Source organism: Hemiscyllium ocellatum, chromosome 19 (genome assembly GCF_020745735.1).
Source record: "Hemiscyllium ocellatum isolate sHemOce1 chromosome 19, sHemOce1.pat.X.cur, whole genome shotgun sequence".
NCBI classification, from domain to species: domain Eukaryota; kingdom Metazoa; phylum Chordata; class Chondrichthyes; order Orectolobiformes; family Hemiscylliidae; genus Hemiscyllium; species Hemiscyllium ocellatum.
Genome location: NC_083419.1, coordinates 49,836,468 through 49,854,061, shown reverse-complemented (window position 1 = coordinate 49,854,061; position 17,594 = coordinate 49,836,468). Strand labels below are relative to the sequence as shown.

The 17,594-nt window shown below is 40.2% G+C and overlaps 1 protein-coding gene across 11 annotated transcripts in view; it reads left to right on the top strand.

Moving 5' to 3' along the window:
- bicd1a (bicaudal D homolog 1a) overlaps positions 1–17,594 on the top strand; it is a 207,803-nt gene that overhangs the window by 44,496 nt on the left and 145,713 nt on the right. Inside the window, exon 2 of one of the 11 annotated variants that reach the window (XM_060839449.1) lies at positions 528–590. The exons of the other annotated variants lie outside the window; for them this stretch is intronic. Within the exon in view, the coding sequence (XP_060695432.1) occupies positions 528–539 (12 nt within the window). The 3' untranslated portion in view covers positions 540–590. Of the gene's footprint in view, positions 1–527; positions 591–17,594 lie in introns of those variants that run through there. 11 annotated transcript variants of the gene reach the window in all.

Below are 17,594 nucleotides of genomic sequence, written 5' to 3'. Positions count from 1 at the left end.
TTTAGAGTGCTCACATGTACTTGCAGGAGTCCAATTCAACATGAATATCAGCAATGAAGGAGAATATCTGAAATGATGATTAAAATCTTGACAAACAATATTAGAGATTGAATTGAATTGAATTTATTGTCACGTGTACCGAGGCACAGTGAAAAGCTTTGTCTTGCGAGCAATACGGGTAGATCACAGAGTTAAGCAGCATAGATCGCAAATAATAGGTAAATAGCGGCAAAAACAAAAACATGAGCTCTCCAGGCATATTATTCATGATAAATATTCATAATGTTATTCTGCTATTCTATTGTCAGAGGAAATCTATTTCAATTTGCAATAATAAAGAACAGATTAATTTTATTTTTTAATAAACTTCTTAGTTTAACTCTGAGTATGTGATATTTTAAGTATTTTGAGTGAAACAGTGAAACTAATGTAACAACTGATCTATCTGGGGTTATTGAGGTAAATCCCTGTTGACTTCAGTTGCTTATATTTTCTCTCACTTTTTTTTCCCAATTTTGTCCCTGCAGCTTCTAGTGTAAACAACATTTTCAAAACTGGAAGCAATGTGACTTTCTAGGATGCTGAAGTGAGTGAGCAACATTGCGTATCGACTTTCAAAGTAATTGTAGCATATGGCATCACTGAACTGAAATATTTCTTTGTTAATGAAACATGGAAATAATACACACACCACCAACTGGTCTGTTACACTGGTTTTGTGTGGTTGTGATGTAATGATTGCCACTTGCCTCATAAAGCAAACATAATCCTTTTATTATTTTCAAGACCTCAAGCAAATCTTCTCAGTCCATGTTTTTCAAGCACAGATGTTCCCATATCTTCAACTTATATGTCTAACTAAGTCTTTTAAACCAGGTGTCAGTCTAGTGGCCCTTGCGCTGTAGGAGCACACCATGGAAGTAGATCAAAACTGCACACAATGCTTTAAATAAAGCCTAACTAAAGGCTTGTATCTTCTTTGTATTTGTAATGTATGATAATTACCAGCATTCCATAGGCTTTGACAAGAACTTCACAGGATGGATTGTGAATCTACAGCCTATGGCAATCTTCAAGGTTGCAACAGTCCTCAGCAAACCTCTCATTTTTGCTAATCCTACAGGACTGTACATTGTTAACAGATTTATTTTATGGCATCTTGTCAAAAGTTTATGGACTGTCAAGGAATATTCTATTAAGAAGGCTACCAGTCACTAACCTGGTATGTTGTTTAAAAAGAAAACTCAACAAGTTGGTGTGAGATAACCATTTCCAAAGGCCACATTCAGAGATCGCTAATCTTTCTCACTTTCTCAGTGATGAGGACTATCTGTGGTGATGATGGTTTCCAATAGTTTGCTGAGAAGTGAAGTCAAGCTAATTCATCTCTCCTATCCCACACCTGACTTCTAGCTCTTTTTAAATATTATTACCAGCTGGGCCTTCCCCCAATACTTGGAGACAATTGCAGTCCCCGAGTTCTATTAAATAAATGAAGCAACTCCCACTTCTCCAAGAATCCTATCTTGAATATTTTCAAGGCCAGTTTTTCAAGATGTTGTAAGTGGCCCTCATTCTCAGGATCCATTTTGACATTTTAGCAGCAGCCCAATGTTGTATTGTTTGTAAAGTAACATGATCTTCAGTGGTGCAAAGTAGCCATTTAGGTTCTTCTTAGAAACACTTTCCCATAAACCCTAAGAGCCTAACTGATTAGTTCAATCACGTATGTGTAATTCCGAAATATTTCCAATAAATTAGTTCATTTGGCCTTTTCTTAAGTTTTACTGTCATGGTATATTTTCTCTTCCTGTTCTGCACCATTTTGATATAATAAGACTTCAGTGAGGTCTGAAAGCTTTGTGACAAAGGATTGGATAGCCCCAGTATTTCTTTTATCTATAAGTTGTCTTTCTACAATATTTCGCCATAGCTCCACCCCCCCCACCCACAAAAGGTGAATTCAGTGCAACAGGTGCAGTGTCTCGACTCAGCTCTGTGTAGCTATTACTTCCTGTCCCAGTGTTCAAATCAATTCTGATTCGGACATGAAGGTGTCTTTGGAAAATATTCTTTTCATTTGAGGGAGGAGAGTCACTTTGCATCATCTTTGACAAGGCATGGAATGGGGGGAATGTGACTGGTTTTAAATCATGTATGATTATACTCAAAATTAATTGCAAGTGCTCCTCTACCCATTCACCACTGGATGAAATGATCAATTCTGATGCACTGATGATGTCGCCTAGCCAGGGGACGAAACATTTGCAACAAAAACTTCCAGCTCGGCGAACAGAACCACAACATTTTGCTTTTTTTTTAATGAAACGCAATGTCTTTATGAAGTTGCTGAGAGGGAGGTTGCAATTGTATTTGTTATGTGTGTATGATTTTATTGCCTCTTGGTGTTTCTTGGGCATTTGAAAAGTGATGCCTTCAGCTCAATCTTTCTACACAAAACAAAAGTGTAATGTGCTAATGGGTTTTGTGCGGGCAGATGGTGGAACTGGTCCAGCAGCAACTGGGCAGCTGAGTCAGGGAGAAGGGGGACCAAAGCAGATGTTTGAAGCATCTCATAATGCTGAGATTATGTATGAGTTTAATATGAAAATGAAGAGTTTAACTAAGGCCCATTCTAGCTGACTAGTGAGCAAGTAAGTGCAATCAGCTGTCTGTCAACACAGCATACATAATGAAAATCATTGCTTTCCTGCTTCATCCTTCATTTTGACGAGAAAAACATATTATTTAACTGACTTCCCCTAAAAATGAAATGTACGATACTGATAAATAATAAATACAAAGCAATAATTGAATGTCTTGAGCTGCTTATTGATTCAATCTTGAAATGAAGTCTCTGCCCTTCAGAAGGTCAATTGAATTTTTCCAGAGGATTCATAAAATGTGGATTTTGAAATAAAATAAAAATGTTCAGCTTGAAGCCTCACGAATATGATTTTTTTTGCCGGGTCTGAAGACTGCAGCGAGTTCTTTCCCATCTTCCCGGTAGTGCCTCTTACAGCATAAACAGTTTCTTCTGCACACACATACTGTCTGTCTCACCGGCATCATTCTGTCAGCAGCCAAGTGTGGCCAATAGCTTGTCCCTTCACATTCTGGCTGCCGTGTAAATATTTACAAGTAATCTGTCTCCTCCAACTACTACTTCCATCTCCTTTCTCAAAGGACCTTGAATATGACACTTTGCTCCTGAGTTACTGCATCCAGGCTGTTTGATTCTCTTTGGACAGAGTAGCCAAGATTCCCAGTGAGAGTTTGTGCATTGTGACCATATCCCTTTGTCCCTCTAAATTTCTTCAACAATATTATTTCAAATCAATCTCTAATAGTCCTGGGATCCTAACCTGTATTCTGACATATTGATAAGGGATAGTATAAGAAAGAATGGAAGCTGGTTGCTCATGGGATTGAGGGATAGTAATTGTAAGTGATCAGGTCATGCTGTTTATAGTTGTTGTTAATGACTGGAATGGATGCAAGTATTACCTGAAAATGTTTCCAGATTTCAGCTTGGGTGCATGACCCAAATGCCAGGGTATGTTAATCCCAGTGCTAGGTTAGTGGGCAGGAAGATGGAGTTCAATATGACTGAGTGTAAATATTTGTTATGAAAGTATAGATTATATATTAAGTGATCCAGTATAAGACCTTGCATTTTTAATACTTCTGGTGGACATTGATGTCAAAACAGGAATACCATTTATGCCCTCAATAGTGGACAGAGTTGGATTCACATCAAGGTCAACTGACTTAAACGAGTGCCTGTTGCCTTGTAGTAGGATCTGTCTTTAGCTGAAGGATCTCTATGTCTTTATTTATCTGATGTAATGTTGCCCGAACATAGAAATATATAAATGTTATGATCTCAAAACAGGTAATTCAGCCCAACCAGTCCATATCATTGTTTCCTCTCTGAATGAACAGATATGTATAACTTACTCACCTTGTCATCAAATGATTGGTCTTGGGCTGGGACTAAGTGTAGGCCTTTGATGCCCAGGACCTTGTTGAAGTGGGCAAAGATTTTGATTTAAATGAAGTCCTGTGGAAAGGAGCTGACCAACAAGCACTTGTTGTGCCCAGGCTCTGGCCTCATCTGAAGGCCTTCTGGACATCTCAGTCTGTGTTATGGTGGGAGTAAGTCAGAAGTCTCATAAAACTTCAGGACCAATGTATTTAGGATAACAGATGATGACAAAGAAATTGAGCATTTTGGTGGCTAGGCCTTAAACTCCTTTATTCAGCAGTTCACAGGCTATTTTATAAATAAGGATTCCCATTCAGCACATCTTGAATCATTCATTCTAAATTACAACTTTTCTACAAAGATTCCAGTGTTTATTCCTTCACTTCTCTATTTCAAAATCCACTTTAAATGTTAATCACTTTTTATGCAAAGAACTTCCTGATCATTAGGACAAAATTATTCTTTTACTCATTTGAAGTTGTGACCTTTTGTTCTGCTCATGTAGTTTGATTTAAAGCAATAAGGATCTAATGTTTCTATTTCATTAACTTTGTTTAGTAATTCCGTACTGTCTCCCTTTCAACAGTTTTTATTCCATGTTGAATAGTCTCACACTTCTCCAATATTTGCTGATAATTTTGAACTTTGGCACTGAGGATCAGCTCAAGAATATGAAGAAAGTAAATAAAATGATGAGTTTCCTGGTGATTAATAAGTGCAGGGAGCTGTTATCATAGTTGAGCTGCTGATGCTGGATTACTGTGTTCTCCTTCTAATACAATTACCTAAAGGTGGCAGAATTATTGGAATGAGTTGAGGAGTAGTTGGTGAGGCTGGTTTCTGGTTTGAGGACTGAGCTGTATTGAGGGCTTTAGCTCAAGATCTTTGTGAGTATAGATTATTTAATTTCAATGAAGTTCTCTGTAAGGCACCAGACCAGAGGACATATTAAAATAACATTTGTCTAAGGTAAATTGGAGATTTAAATCATGTTGTCACAACTGAAGAGAAAAAGGCCTTTGGCCCTAGTGACTCATGTTGCCTGAACTCTAAGCAGCAATCCAATTTCTTCCATTTCATTGCTTGGTCTGCATAGCCCTGTAAGTTTGTTTCCCTCCATGAACCATCCAATTATTTTGAAATTATTAATCATCTCTACCACCACCAACCTTTAAGCAGCAGGTTCCAGATTAATTTCATTCAGGTTTAATAAAAATGTTCTTCCTCATGTTTACCCTCACTACTGCAACTAAAAACATAAAATTATGTCCTGTAGTGCTTGTGTGATCAGCTAATGAATCAGGGCATTTACATAGAAGGAAGATTGATTGCAGATCTTTGCCAGCAAGGATGGTGAGCAGAAATCTATGGCAGGTGGAAGATTTTAGGTTCGGAAGTCACACTACCCTAAAGGCAGTTGAATGTGTGCAAATAATTTTAAGGCAGGTTGGTAAGTTTATTAAGAAGCATTAGCTAGATAGTTAGGACATATATTAAAATTGTGAATGGTTCACTGATTCCAGAGTACAGATGGTTCACACCAATAACGATAACAGTAGCATTCCACTCTTTAGCCAAAGTGTAAGGGAGCTCTTCCCCAGGTCTTGTTGCATTTTCAATCTGAAGAAGTTGGCTGTCCGATGAAGATTGTTGCATGGCCTGGTCTGTGTGCTGTCTGCAAGCACTCATTAGATACTTTTATTTCTAGTGGCTGGTGGCTTAGACTATGCTGAGTATTTGTTTTGAACCTCCATAAGCAATGACTACAAAATATGTACCTTGATCCATGCATCAGTTGTAGTTCAGTTGGTTTAATTTGTGCCTTTAAATCAGAAGGTACCCAAGTCACTTTAGTCTGAAGTCACGTTTTAGTTTACCTCATTTTAGCTCTCACCTAGGCACTTGTTTGGACACCATCCTATTGACTTGGGAATGTCATATGGAAGTGTGAACCATGAGATAGTGACATTTTGAGGGGTTGTTTATGTTTTTCCAGATTTCTTTCCAATCCCGTAAGATTCTTGACTTATTCTAAGAAGTATGGTTTGTTAGAAGTCCCAGAATTGGATAAATTCCTGTTGATGCTATTAGAACCTGGAAGGAACCGATGAAAGATTTGAAAGGTAGGTTAGAAGGAGCCGTGAAATAAGCACAGAGAGTGTTGGAGAAACTCCCACATCTGGCAGCGTAAGTGGAAAGAGAAACAGAGCTGTTTCACAACTGAAGAGAAAAAGGCCTTTGGCCCTATTGACTCATGTTGCCTGAGCTCTAAGCAGCAGTGTTTCAAAAGGAGCAGTACTCTTCCTGAAAATATCCCGAGATTTTGAGTCATGGCAGTGGAACCTATCAGGAGGTCCAAAGCAATTAACTCTATGCACTTGCTGTTGATTGGAAACATTTCTGAATGTTTGTTCAGGCTAAGCTAGAACACAGTATTTAGCTTTATTCAGATTTGAGGTTCAAACTCCAGTATCCGGTTACTTACTCCATTCTCTGCAGCATTGCCCACAAATACTTCTTAAATGCACTTCACATGCTGTGCAATGATCTGTAATTCTGACTCTGCTTTAGAAGAAAGTGGGCAGAACATCTTTTAGGTCACTATCAATTGTTTTGAAAGATAGCTGCTGTTCGGTACTGTAGGAAAACGCAGCAACAAACCTGCAGTAACAAGCTTCTGCAAACAAAAGATAAGGACCCATTTAATATGATGTTGTGCCAAGGGAGGAATGTCACTTAGAAAAATGTATTTGTCCAAATGATTAAACTTTTTATATCCACTTGGAAAGGCTGGGACAATCCTTGGTTTATTGTCAATGTGGAAGATGCCAAATTGGCAGCCCAAGTTAATACTGAAGAGAATTGCCTCAAAATTTTAATTGTTAATAAATTGCAAAATGATTGTGGAAATGGCAATTTAAGTTCCTTCTGGATAAGTGTGAAGTAGAACATTTTAGTAGGAAGATGAACCTAGGGAAATAAGTCTAGGAGGAGTGAAGGCATGCAGGAGTACAGATTCACTCATCATGTAAAGGAGAAATACAGTTTCACAATGGCATAAAATACAAACAAAATACAAGTGTTCATGTCTAGATGAATAGAATTGAAAAGTGAAGAAGTTTTTTTTTAGCAAAGAAGAATGCTTGCTGTCCTTGGAAAACTGAACACTATTTGGGTCTCCATGAGGCATCATCTGGAAAGTCAGTGGATGGGAAGAGGAAGCCACTGAGTAATCACAAAAATTACCCATCAGCAGCTGAATTGAAAATTGGAAGTACATTAACTGCTCTTAAAGGGGAAGTTCTGGTCCATTTTCTCAGGAGAGCATCCTACACTGGAGAGCTTCTGGAGAGGTTAAGCAGTTCAGGAACATTTCTTTGAGAGTTAGAATTTGGAACCTGCTATAATGTTGAATGATTCAGGCAGGTCACATTGTTGCATTTGTGGAAGATAGAAAAGAACGTCAGGGATCAAGAAAAACATTGAGAGATTAAGTCAGCAAGGGTGGGAAGAGACTCAGTGGTACATTAACACTCAAAGCAGTGGAATCAATTGTCCAGTTTTCTGTTCTTTAAATGCGATGTAATGATTTTTTTTTACATCTAACTGAAGCAATGTCTAACTTGTGAGCACGTGTGAATCATGTTATGGTCCACTTAAAAATTGCAAATTCACTAGGTCTGGAGCCATGTTTGTCAGCTGTTCAGTGCCCCATGTGCTTCTGTAAAAGAGTGTTGTAGAAAGATGCTGAAGATATTTTTCTTCTCTGGTCCAGGGAGACCACAAGTCACTGTTTATGCTCTGTGTAGTCTTAATAGATTGAAAGAAACTTTACTTATCTTTCTGAAAAATGAATTTTGAAAGCGTAATTTGTCCCTTGTCATTCATACACTGTCTTCATCACAGGTTGCAATTCTCTCAAAGTTTTTGTCATCCACAAAATGTGAAATTGTCCTTTGCAAATTTATAGATCATTTATATGTAAATCAGCACAATTAAGGGTCCCATTACCAACCTGTGGGGAACTCAATTACAAACTTTCCTCCAGCATGAACTATGGCCTCCAGAACTAGAGGGCATAGGTTTAGGGTGAGAGGGGAAAGATATAAAAGAGACCTATGGGGCAACTTTTTCACGCAGAGGGTGGTACTTATATGGAATGAGCTGCCAGAGGAAGTCGTGGAGGCTGATAAAATTGCAACATTTAAGAGGCATTTGGATGGGTATATGCATTGGAAGGGTTTGGAGGGATATGGGCCAGGTGCTGGCAGGTGGGACTAGATTGAGTTGGGATATCTGGTCGGTATAGATGGATTGGACCGAAGGGTCTATTTCCATGCTGTACATCTCTATGACTCTATGAAGTGTACCCATGAACCGACACGCTCTCTTTCTCAACCTTAGCCATGTTTTGTTCGTATTGCTGCGTTCTCTTTTATTCCATGATTCTAACTTTTCTCGTGAGTGAGTTCTGTGTTATTGTATTTAATACCATTTGGAAGTCATATAAATCACACCAACAGCATTGTCACCATCACACCTTTGTTGTCTCTTCAAAAATTTCAGCAAGTTCGACACATTTTTCACACTAACATATCAGTGCTGGCTCATCTAAATCAATCCACTTTTTCCATGTAACTAGTAATTCTATCCTGAATAATTATTTCCAGAAGTCTTCCCCACCACCAAAGTTAAACTGACTGATGTATAATTGCTGGACTGATCCTTGTGACCTGTTTTTGAACATTCATTGGAGTTTAGAAGAATGAGAGGAGATGTTCTTGAAACATATCCGATTCTTAGGGGATATGACAGAATTGATGCAGATTGGTTGTTTCCCCTTTTGGTAGAGTCTACTTCTGGAGAACATAATCTCACGATAAGGACCCATTCATTTAAGACAGAGATGTAGAGGAATTTTTTCTCTGAGGGTCATAAGTCTCTGTAATTCTTTACTACAGAGGGCTGTCAGGCTGGGTATTAAGTTTATTCAAGACTGCAATAGATGGAGTTTTAATGAGTAAGGGAATCAAGGTTATGCAGACAAAGCAGGAAAGTGAAGTTGAGGATTATCAGATCAACCAGAAACTGATCGAATAGAGAAGCAGGCTCAGTGGCCTGTTTCTATTCCTACATCTTGTGGTCTCATGGCATAATGTCTGCAATTCTCCAGTCCTCAAGCACAACCTCCAAATCCAGGGAAGATTGAAAGATTATGACCATTGCTTCTGCAATTTTCAGCCTCTCTTCCTTCGATATCTTTTATTGGTCAGAGTATTGAGTATAGGAGTTGGGAGGTCATGTTGCGGCTGTACAGGACGTTGGTTAGGCCACTTTTGGAATATTTCATGCAATTCTGGTCTTTTTCCTATCGAAGGATGTTGTGAAACTTGAAAGGGTTCAGAAAAGATTTATGAGGATGTTGCTAGGGTTGGAGGATTTGAGCTATAGGGAGAGGTTGAATAGGCTCTGGGGCTGTTTTCTCTGGAGCATTGGAGGTTGAGGACTGATCTTATAGAGGTTTATAAAATCATGAGGGACATGGATAGGATAAATAGACAAGGTCTTTTCCCTGGGATGGGGGAGTCCAGAGCTAGAGGGCATAGGTTTAGGGTGAGAGGGGAAAGATATAAAAGAGACCAAAAGGACAACGTTTTCACACAGAGGGTGGTACGTGTGTGGAATGGGCTACCAGTGGAAGTGGTGGAGGCTAATACAATTACAACATCTAAAAAACATCTGGATGGGTATATGAATAGGAAGGGTTTGGAGGGATATGGGCTGGGTGCTGGTAGGTGGGACTAGATTGGGTTGGGATATCTGATCGGCATGGACAGGTTGGACCAAAGGGTCTGTTTCCATGCTGTACATCTCTATGACTATGATATCCCTGAATACATCTCATTCGGTCCGAATGCCTTCTGTAATTTAAGTGATAACAGCCATCCCAATGCCTCCTACTGATCAGCTTCAAACCTCTCTGTAGACTGAGTTTCCCCCTCCATCCCCATCATCTGGGCAGCACCACAAATACTGCAAATGTTGGAAATCTGAAACAAGAACAAAAATTGCTGAGAAACTCAGCTGCTCTGGCAGATTTTTATTGGGGAGAAAGTGGAGTACATTTTACGATTTTTCAGAAATGATAGTACCTAAGAAGGTAATATTTCTGCTGAAGGTGGGGTGGAAGGGGCCAGAGTTTGTGAATAGGTGGAGATGAAGCCCAGAGAGACAGAATGCCAGTTAGATAGACAAAGGGATGGATGGTAGTGTGTCAGAGAGAGAGAGAGAGAGAGAGAGAGGCTGATAATGGGGATCATAAGGAAGTGAAAGTTGTTTAGCTGCTTGAACAGGATGATAGGGCTAGGAATGTGGGAGTGGATAAAGGACATTGAAGAAGGTCTACAGGTTCTCAAACTAATGAACTCCATATCGAATCCTGAAAGCTCAGGATCCCCAAACGGAAAATGAGATGCTGCTCTTCTAGCTAGAGAGCAGTCTCACTGGAGCACTGCAGCAAGCACAACTCAGAGATATTGACCAGGGAACATGGCAACGAAGAATCATTGTCCTTTGCTGTGCTGCTGCTCCATTGTCACTCTCATTGTGAATGTACCCGTAACATGGCTGCACTTCCACCTCTTGTCCCAATGTATTCTCTCTCTCTCTCGCCTCCTGCAGGCACCAATGATGATAGCACGGCTCTCCATTGTCTAGAGGGTAGCCGTGCAGGACTAGCTGTCTCCATCTCTGAGGAAGAAGTGCCAGATCCCTCAGAGGATGCATCAGCAAGGCTGCCTCCTGCACCCTTCACCAGCTCAGACACGAATGCCTTGGTGGGTATTGTGTTATTTTAGAGTTAGCAGTACCTGCAGTGCTGCAGTTGGCAGAGGGAGAAACTCCCCAGCGTGCTGGCACGCTGGAGCCCGGGCACCTGCTCAGCTCTGGGCAGGAGAGGAGTGGTGTTGGCCGTCAGAGATGTTGTTCATGAACACCAGAAGGAACAGGAGCAGCAAGCTTGGTCACAGGCAGTAGGACTAACAGTTACAGACCTGCCCTTTGCACCCTGTTGTCACTGGTATGAGAGAGTTTAGCAGCTGCTGTAGCAAACCAGGTTCAGCACTCTCAGAATCTGCTTCTTATGCACGTGGATGTGCACTCCATCACATGAACTATCGATACCCAGTTGGATGAAGGACTTTGGCCTCACTCCACGTGCCCCTTCCTTGGAGTGAGATATGTTGGCACACAACTGGAGTGGGAACCACATACACACACCCCAGAGATGGTCTAGCATTCCACCTCCAGCCTGCCTGCCTTGGGAGTCTGAGGTTGGATTTGTCTAATCTGTAGGAGGTGTTACCAGTCAACAAGGAAGTGGTCCACTACCAAATTCACCAGTGGCTTAGGATGTTTATTCAGATTGACTGACTGAACAACCCCAGACTCAAATCTTGGTCCATGATAAGTTTAATAATGTTAGCTTTCCGCTTCTTAAGGTCAACTTGAAGGAACTAGACCAAAGGATACCTGGTGAAAATTTGGGTGAACACTGCGTCAGTCTGGTTCTGGTACCTCTGTGACCACCTAACCCCAAAAGCAGATGATTAATTGAATACCTATCCTGTTAACCCACATTTGCTCCAGTGACCACCATGCTGTTTATATTTCTGAATGACCTTCAAAGTAATATTACAAGGGCAATATAAATTTTGAATTAATGCACACTTGTGTGAGAAAGCAGGACATTCTAAATTAAAGTACAGGTCATTGTGCTATAATACATGTCTCATTAATGCGAATTGGCTGTAACATGATTGACGAATGGGGACACTGATACTAATTCATGAATATTTAAAACATGTGTTGGCCATAATGTGATTGCATCACCAGTGTTATTTGCACTGTGTGATTTTTGTATAGTGTGGGATTACACAGGAACATAACTATAGTTCTACAGAAGAAATTACTGTAACTGTAATTGGTTCAAAAGACCTGCATGTGTAAACACCTTGCCAAAACAGTCCAAGAGGTATAGAATACTTAGGATGTCATCTAATCCTATACTTGATCTTAAAAACTGTAATATAATCACATAATGCAAACATCTACTATCGTTAGCAAGGTCATTATTACAGGTTTGGATTTGGAGTGGTGCCAGCCTCTCCCTTAAGCACTTTGTTTTCCTGTTTCACAGAGGAGTGAAGTCCCACTGCCCAGCATCTGAGAGCATACTAGTGGTGCCCAGAAATGGGATAGTTAAACTCCATTGTTATTTTCAACAGACAAAATGAACTGAGCATATTTCAGCTTACATTAGTGTGTGGTTTGCTCTCTAAATTAGTGGTCAGGGATATTTCTCCTTCTTGCCTTGCTGCACACTTTTGAGTCTGTCTCCAAGATCAATACTGAAGTATAAGGAAATGCAGTGATGTAGTATTCATGTCACTAGACTAATAATACAGAAGTCAGGCTGATGTTCTGGGGAATGGGTTTGAATCCCACCATGAAAAATGGTGCAAATTAACTTCAAAAACAGTCTGAATTAAAAGCAAATCCAATAATGACCATTTTTCAGTTGTTGTAAAGATCCGTTTGGTTCAGGGAATGAAATTTGTCAACCTTACCTGGTACGGCCTACATGTGATTCCAGACCCAGAACAATGTGACACTGAAATGGCCTAGCAAGCTACTCATTTCAAGGGCAATAAAGGACAGGAATTGCTGACCCAGTTTGCAAAATACACACGACATCTACCTCTCTTCCAAAACAAAATACACCATTGGACTGTCTTTAGATTAGATTAGACTTACAGTGTGGAAACAGGCCCTTCGGCCCAACAAGTCCACACCGACCCGCCGAAGCGCAACCCACCCATACCCCTACATTTTACCCCTTACCTAACACTACGGGCAATTTAGCTTGGCCAATTCACCTGACCTGCACATCTTTGTGACTGTGGGAGGAAACCGGAGCACCCGGAGGAAACCCACGCAGACACGGGGAGAATGTGCAAACTCCACACAGTCAGTCGCCTGAGTCGGGAATTGAACCCGGGTCTACAGGCGCTGTGAGGCAGCAGTGCTAACCACTGTGCTTCTAAACGAACTCTTGGGTTTGGTCAGGACACAATTCAGAATTCTCATGACCAAATCTTCTCTGTAAGGTGGCAGCCAGAACATGTAGTCATGAAAATATCAGAACCATTTCTTTACTACAGATCTCACAATAGCCAATTATAGATGGATTTTTGAGTAACTTTAAACAGAGCAGAAAAATGTTTTGGTTGGTATTGTCAACCAAACAATCGGAAGTCTGTTGGTAAATTGTGTAAATTTAATGAAACCTCAATCTTGAACATAAAAAAAGGGGTAACTATTCCACACCTTGAGTTTCAAGCAGACACTTGTATTTAAATTGTATCTTTCACAGTCTCTGTGTCCTAAAATACCTCACAACTAATGGTGTCTTTTTTTGAAGCATGGTCACTTTGTGGGATGTGGGCATCCAGATATAATAAACACCAATGAAATAATAAAAAGAAATTGGATCAGAAGTAGACTATTTGACTCCTTGGGCCTGCTCTGTCATTAAGTATGATCATGGCTGATCTGATAGTGGACTTAGCACTTATTCCCCTCATTGATCAGAAATCTTTCTAACTCAACTTTAAATATATTTAATTACCTAATTTTTGCTCTGTTCTTGGGAACAGAATTTCAAAGAAATTCCTTATCACAGTCTTAAATGGAAGACCCTTATTTTAAACCCTGCCCCCTCGAGTTTAGATCCAATCACAAGGAGAAACATCCCCCCAGGATCTACCTTGTCAGGCTGCCTAAGAATCTAATATGTTTCAAGAAGATCAATTGTCATTTCTCTAAACTCTAAAAATGAGTATAGACTAAAGCTTTCTTCAAAAGGCAACCTCTTTATTCCAGGAAACAACTTTGTGAACTTTCTCTAACTGCTTCCTGTAAAAATATGTCTCCCATTAGGTTAGAAGATTAAAACTCTACAAAATAAAACTCTGCTGGCTGTGGTTTCAGCAATGTCCCATATAGCTGGATATACAATCCTCCTTGTGTACTCCATCCTCTAAAGGCCAACTTTTCAGTTTCCTTCTTAATTACTAGTTCTGTGTTTAACTATTTGCTTTATGTGCATGATAATCTTTTGTGATTCATGTGCAAGGGTTCCCTAATCCTTGGTGAGATAGCATCCTACAGTTTCTCTCCACTTAAATAATCTCCTGTTTCTCTATTCCATCAAAGTGGATAGCCTCACATTTTACCACACTACCAAATTTTTTGCTCATTTACTTAACATATCCATTTTCTTTTTGCATGCTCCTTTCAACTCATTTTCATAGCCATCTCTGTATCATCAGCAAATTTGGTTACAGTACTGTCAGCTCCTTCATCCATGTTTTTGAGATCGATTCTGACTCCTATGACTCTCCACACTTCGCAGTTTGTTGACTGTACAGCAGTTGGTACCAATCTTATTTCTGAATCACAAGGTCATGAATCTAGAAAAACCAAGGATGATTGTTGTGGCAATTTTAAAACAGCCACTTTTAGCCTTGGGTACAGATATTACAGATGTCATTCAAATGGAGACAAGCCTGCTGAGAGGTCTCTCCTTGAAACACAGTCTGCATAACAATTTGTAATGACAGTGTTTTACAGTTCACTTGTCATTGATGATTGTAGCATTTTTATCACATTCCCTCAATCATAAATAAAGCTAAACCAGTCATACAGATGTCCTTTGCATGTTCTCGTTAATCCTGTGAAGTATTGTTACCACTGTAGCTCTATATTCCCTTCTTGTCTCCTCTAATCACCTTAAGATGTTATTCATCCTTGTCAGGGTCATAACATTTTAAAACCTTCATTTTTAACTCCATTTCCATAGGAATGGAAACCTATATCCCATCATTTTTGCCATATTAGCTATATTTCCCATCATGCATCAAGAAAGCGCTCATGGCTAGATTTATCTATTATAATTTATAAATGTGCATTTAAACATCAATGTTAATTAATTGTTTCACTTCACTGACATTTCAGTGCAGTACTGTGGGGGCACTGTGCTGTCAGTAGTACTATCTTTCAGATGAAAAGTGGAATCGAGGTCCCACCTGCCTTTTCAGGTCGATGTGCAAGATTCCGCGACATCCCATTGGGGCCCTTCCCATTTTAAAAAAGAGCAGGAGTGTTATCACCCTGCTCTTGGCCAATATCTCCCCCAATCAACAGCACAAAAAAAAATTGGTCATTATCACATTGTTTAGCACATTTAATTTGACAAGAAAATTGGTGAACTATATTAGTCTGTGATGTCCACATAACTGAAGGAGAACCAAACAATGACTACTTATCCTGTTTTTCTTCTGCCTGTTAGCAATTCTCTATTCCATGCTAATATGTCAACCTCATCACCATGAGCTCTGACCATGTATAGTAAACTTAAATGTGATATCTTATCAAATGCCTTTTGCAAAGCTAAATTCACTCCATCTATGTGATCCCCTTTAACTGCCCTGTTTATTACATCTTCAAAGAAGTCAAATTTGGCAAGCACGATTTCTCCTTCACAAAACCAGATAGATTCTACCTGATTGTATGATGATTTTGTAAATAATGTAAAATATCTCTTTATTAATGGATTCAAGCAAAAATGCGAAAGTTCAGTCATGAGGATGGATTGAAGAAGTTGGGACCACAAAAAGGTCAGATAGAGATTTTCCAAATCCAGAGTGAGCTGGAGAGAGTTGGTAGCAACCGTTGCCGCATGTAACAGAAACAAGAATGAGAGGGCAGAAATTTAAGCGATTTGTAAAAGAAACAAGGATGACGTGAGTAAAGCTGAAAATGTGTTGCTGGTCAAAGCACAGCAGGCCAGGCAGCCTCAAACCTTTCTACCCAGCGAGTAGTTAGGGTACAGAATGCACTGCCTGGGAATGTGGTGTGAGTATGATCAACTGAGGCATTCAAGATCACATTAGACGAATACAGAACAAACTCAATTATCCAAACAAGATGGACAGGGAATATTTTGTTCGGATAACTGAGAGTTCAGATAACGGATTGTTTGGATAATGGAAAGGGTTTTTACGGGACCTTGAGATATTGTTTGGATAATCTGAAATTTGGATACAGAGGAACCTCGATTATCTGAACGTGATGGGTGGGCACTATTTCGTTCAGATAATTGATTATTTGGTTACTTGGTTTCCTCTGGGGCTCAGAGTTTTCTGTGAAGTCTGCTCCCCGTTCAGGAGACGAGTCAGCAGCACACTGTGTGCAAGCTCTCGCCACCCCCCTCCCCCAACTCGCTCCCAACTCCCATCTGCCCCCAAACCCCATCTGCCCCCTGCCCACCCCGCAATGCCATCTGCTCGATGTGTCATGTCATGTGGCACAAAGATGGTAGGAAAGTGTGGGTGCTGCATGAGAACTGAACCCTTCTCCTCTCTGCCTCATGTCATCCATTTGAAGTATCATTGCTTTGCAGAGGATCTTGTATTATACATACAGTTCAGATTGAGAGAGAATTAGTTCTGTATCTCAGTGTACCCCAAGAAGTTTGCAATAGTTGTGTGTGCTATCTCACAAGTGCCCCTTCTAAAGTTGCCTGTGATTATTTCTGCTTCAAGGAGTTATCTATCTTCAGTTTGCAAAGATGAATGACATTGTCAAGTTTGCTTGTGACCAGCACTTGTACCCCACACGGTTGTATGATGTATGTATTCAACAGACAAGGTGCTAGATATTTTCTAATCAGCCTGTTCAGAGTATTATCACCCACCTCTGGAGTAGGTGGGACTTGGACGAAGGAACTGTTAGGCCAGCAGTAGGGACACCATCATTGCACCACAAGAGTCCCCAGGCAGGCAGGATACTATGATTGCAAATGTGGTCAATCTGCACCCTGCACTTGCATGATTGTTGTAATTATTGCAAAACTCCTGGCTGGTTACTGTGGACCTGGTATTGACCATAGTCCACTCTCTGGACTGTAGTAACTTGGGCCCCTTGATCCTGACCATCCCAGGTGGATTTCTAACCATGCCCATGTCCCTGGACTAATTGAGAACACTGGCCTGTCTTTGTCTAACTGAACACAGCCACTCCCATTGACTGAAATGGATGAGGGGATCGTGTGATCCCTATGCAATGCACCTTGAGACATTAGTGCCGGGTGTCTTAAGTTAAAGGTCCAGAGGAGTAAACAGTGAGCAGGAGTTATCAGGAACTCGCTTTGGGAATTCTCAGCATCTAATTTCTATTTCTTGGGTGGTGGAATAAGATCCTGTGTTTTAGACTGAGTAATAATGAGGGTGGTAATGAGTGGTAACCTCTGTTAGTAGGCCTCTAGCAAAAATCTCATCTTGACATTTGGAACTTTGTTGGAAAATGCTACCTGTTGCTCCTGATTGTTGAGAAACATCTCACTCAATTTTTCCCATGATTCTCCCAAACATCCTGTCATAGCCCACGTTGCTTAAGACCTATATTTCATGCTTTTTAAAAACTGTACCATTGCTTTGCTGAGGAATTTATTAAGACAAGCAGAGGTTTGACTTGTGCAGTGGGA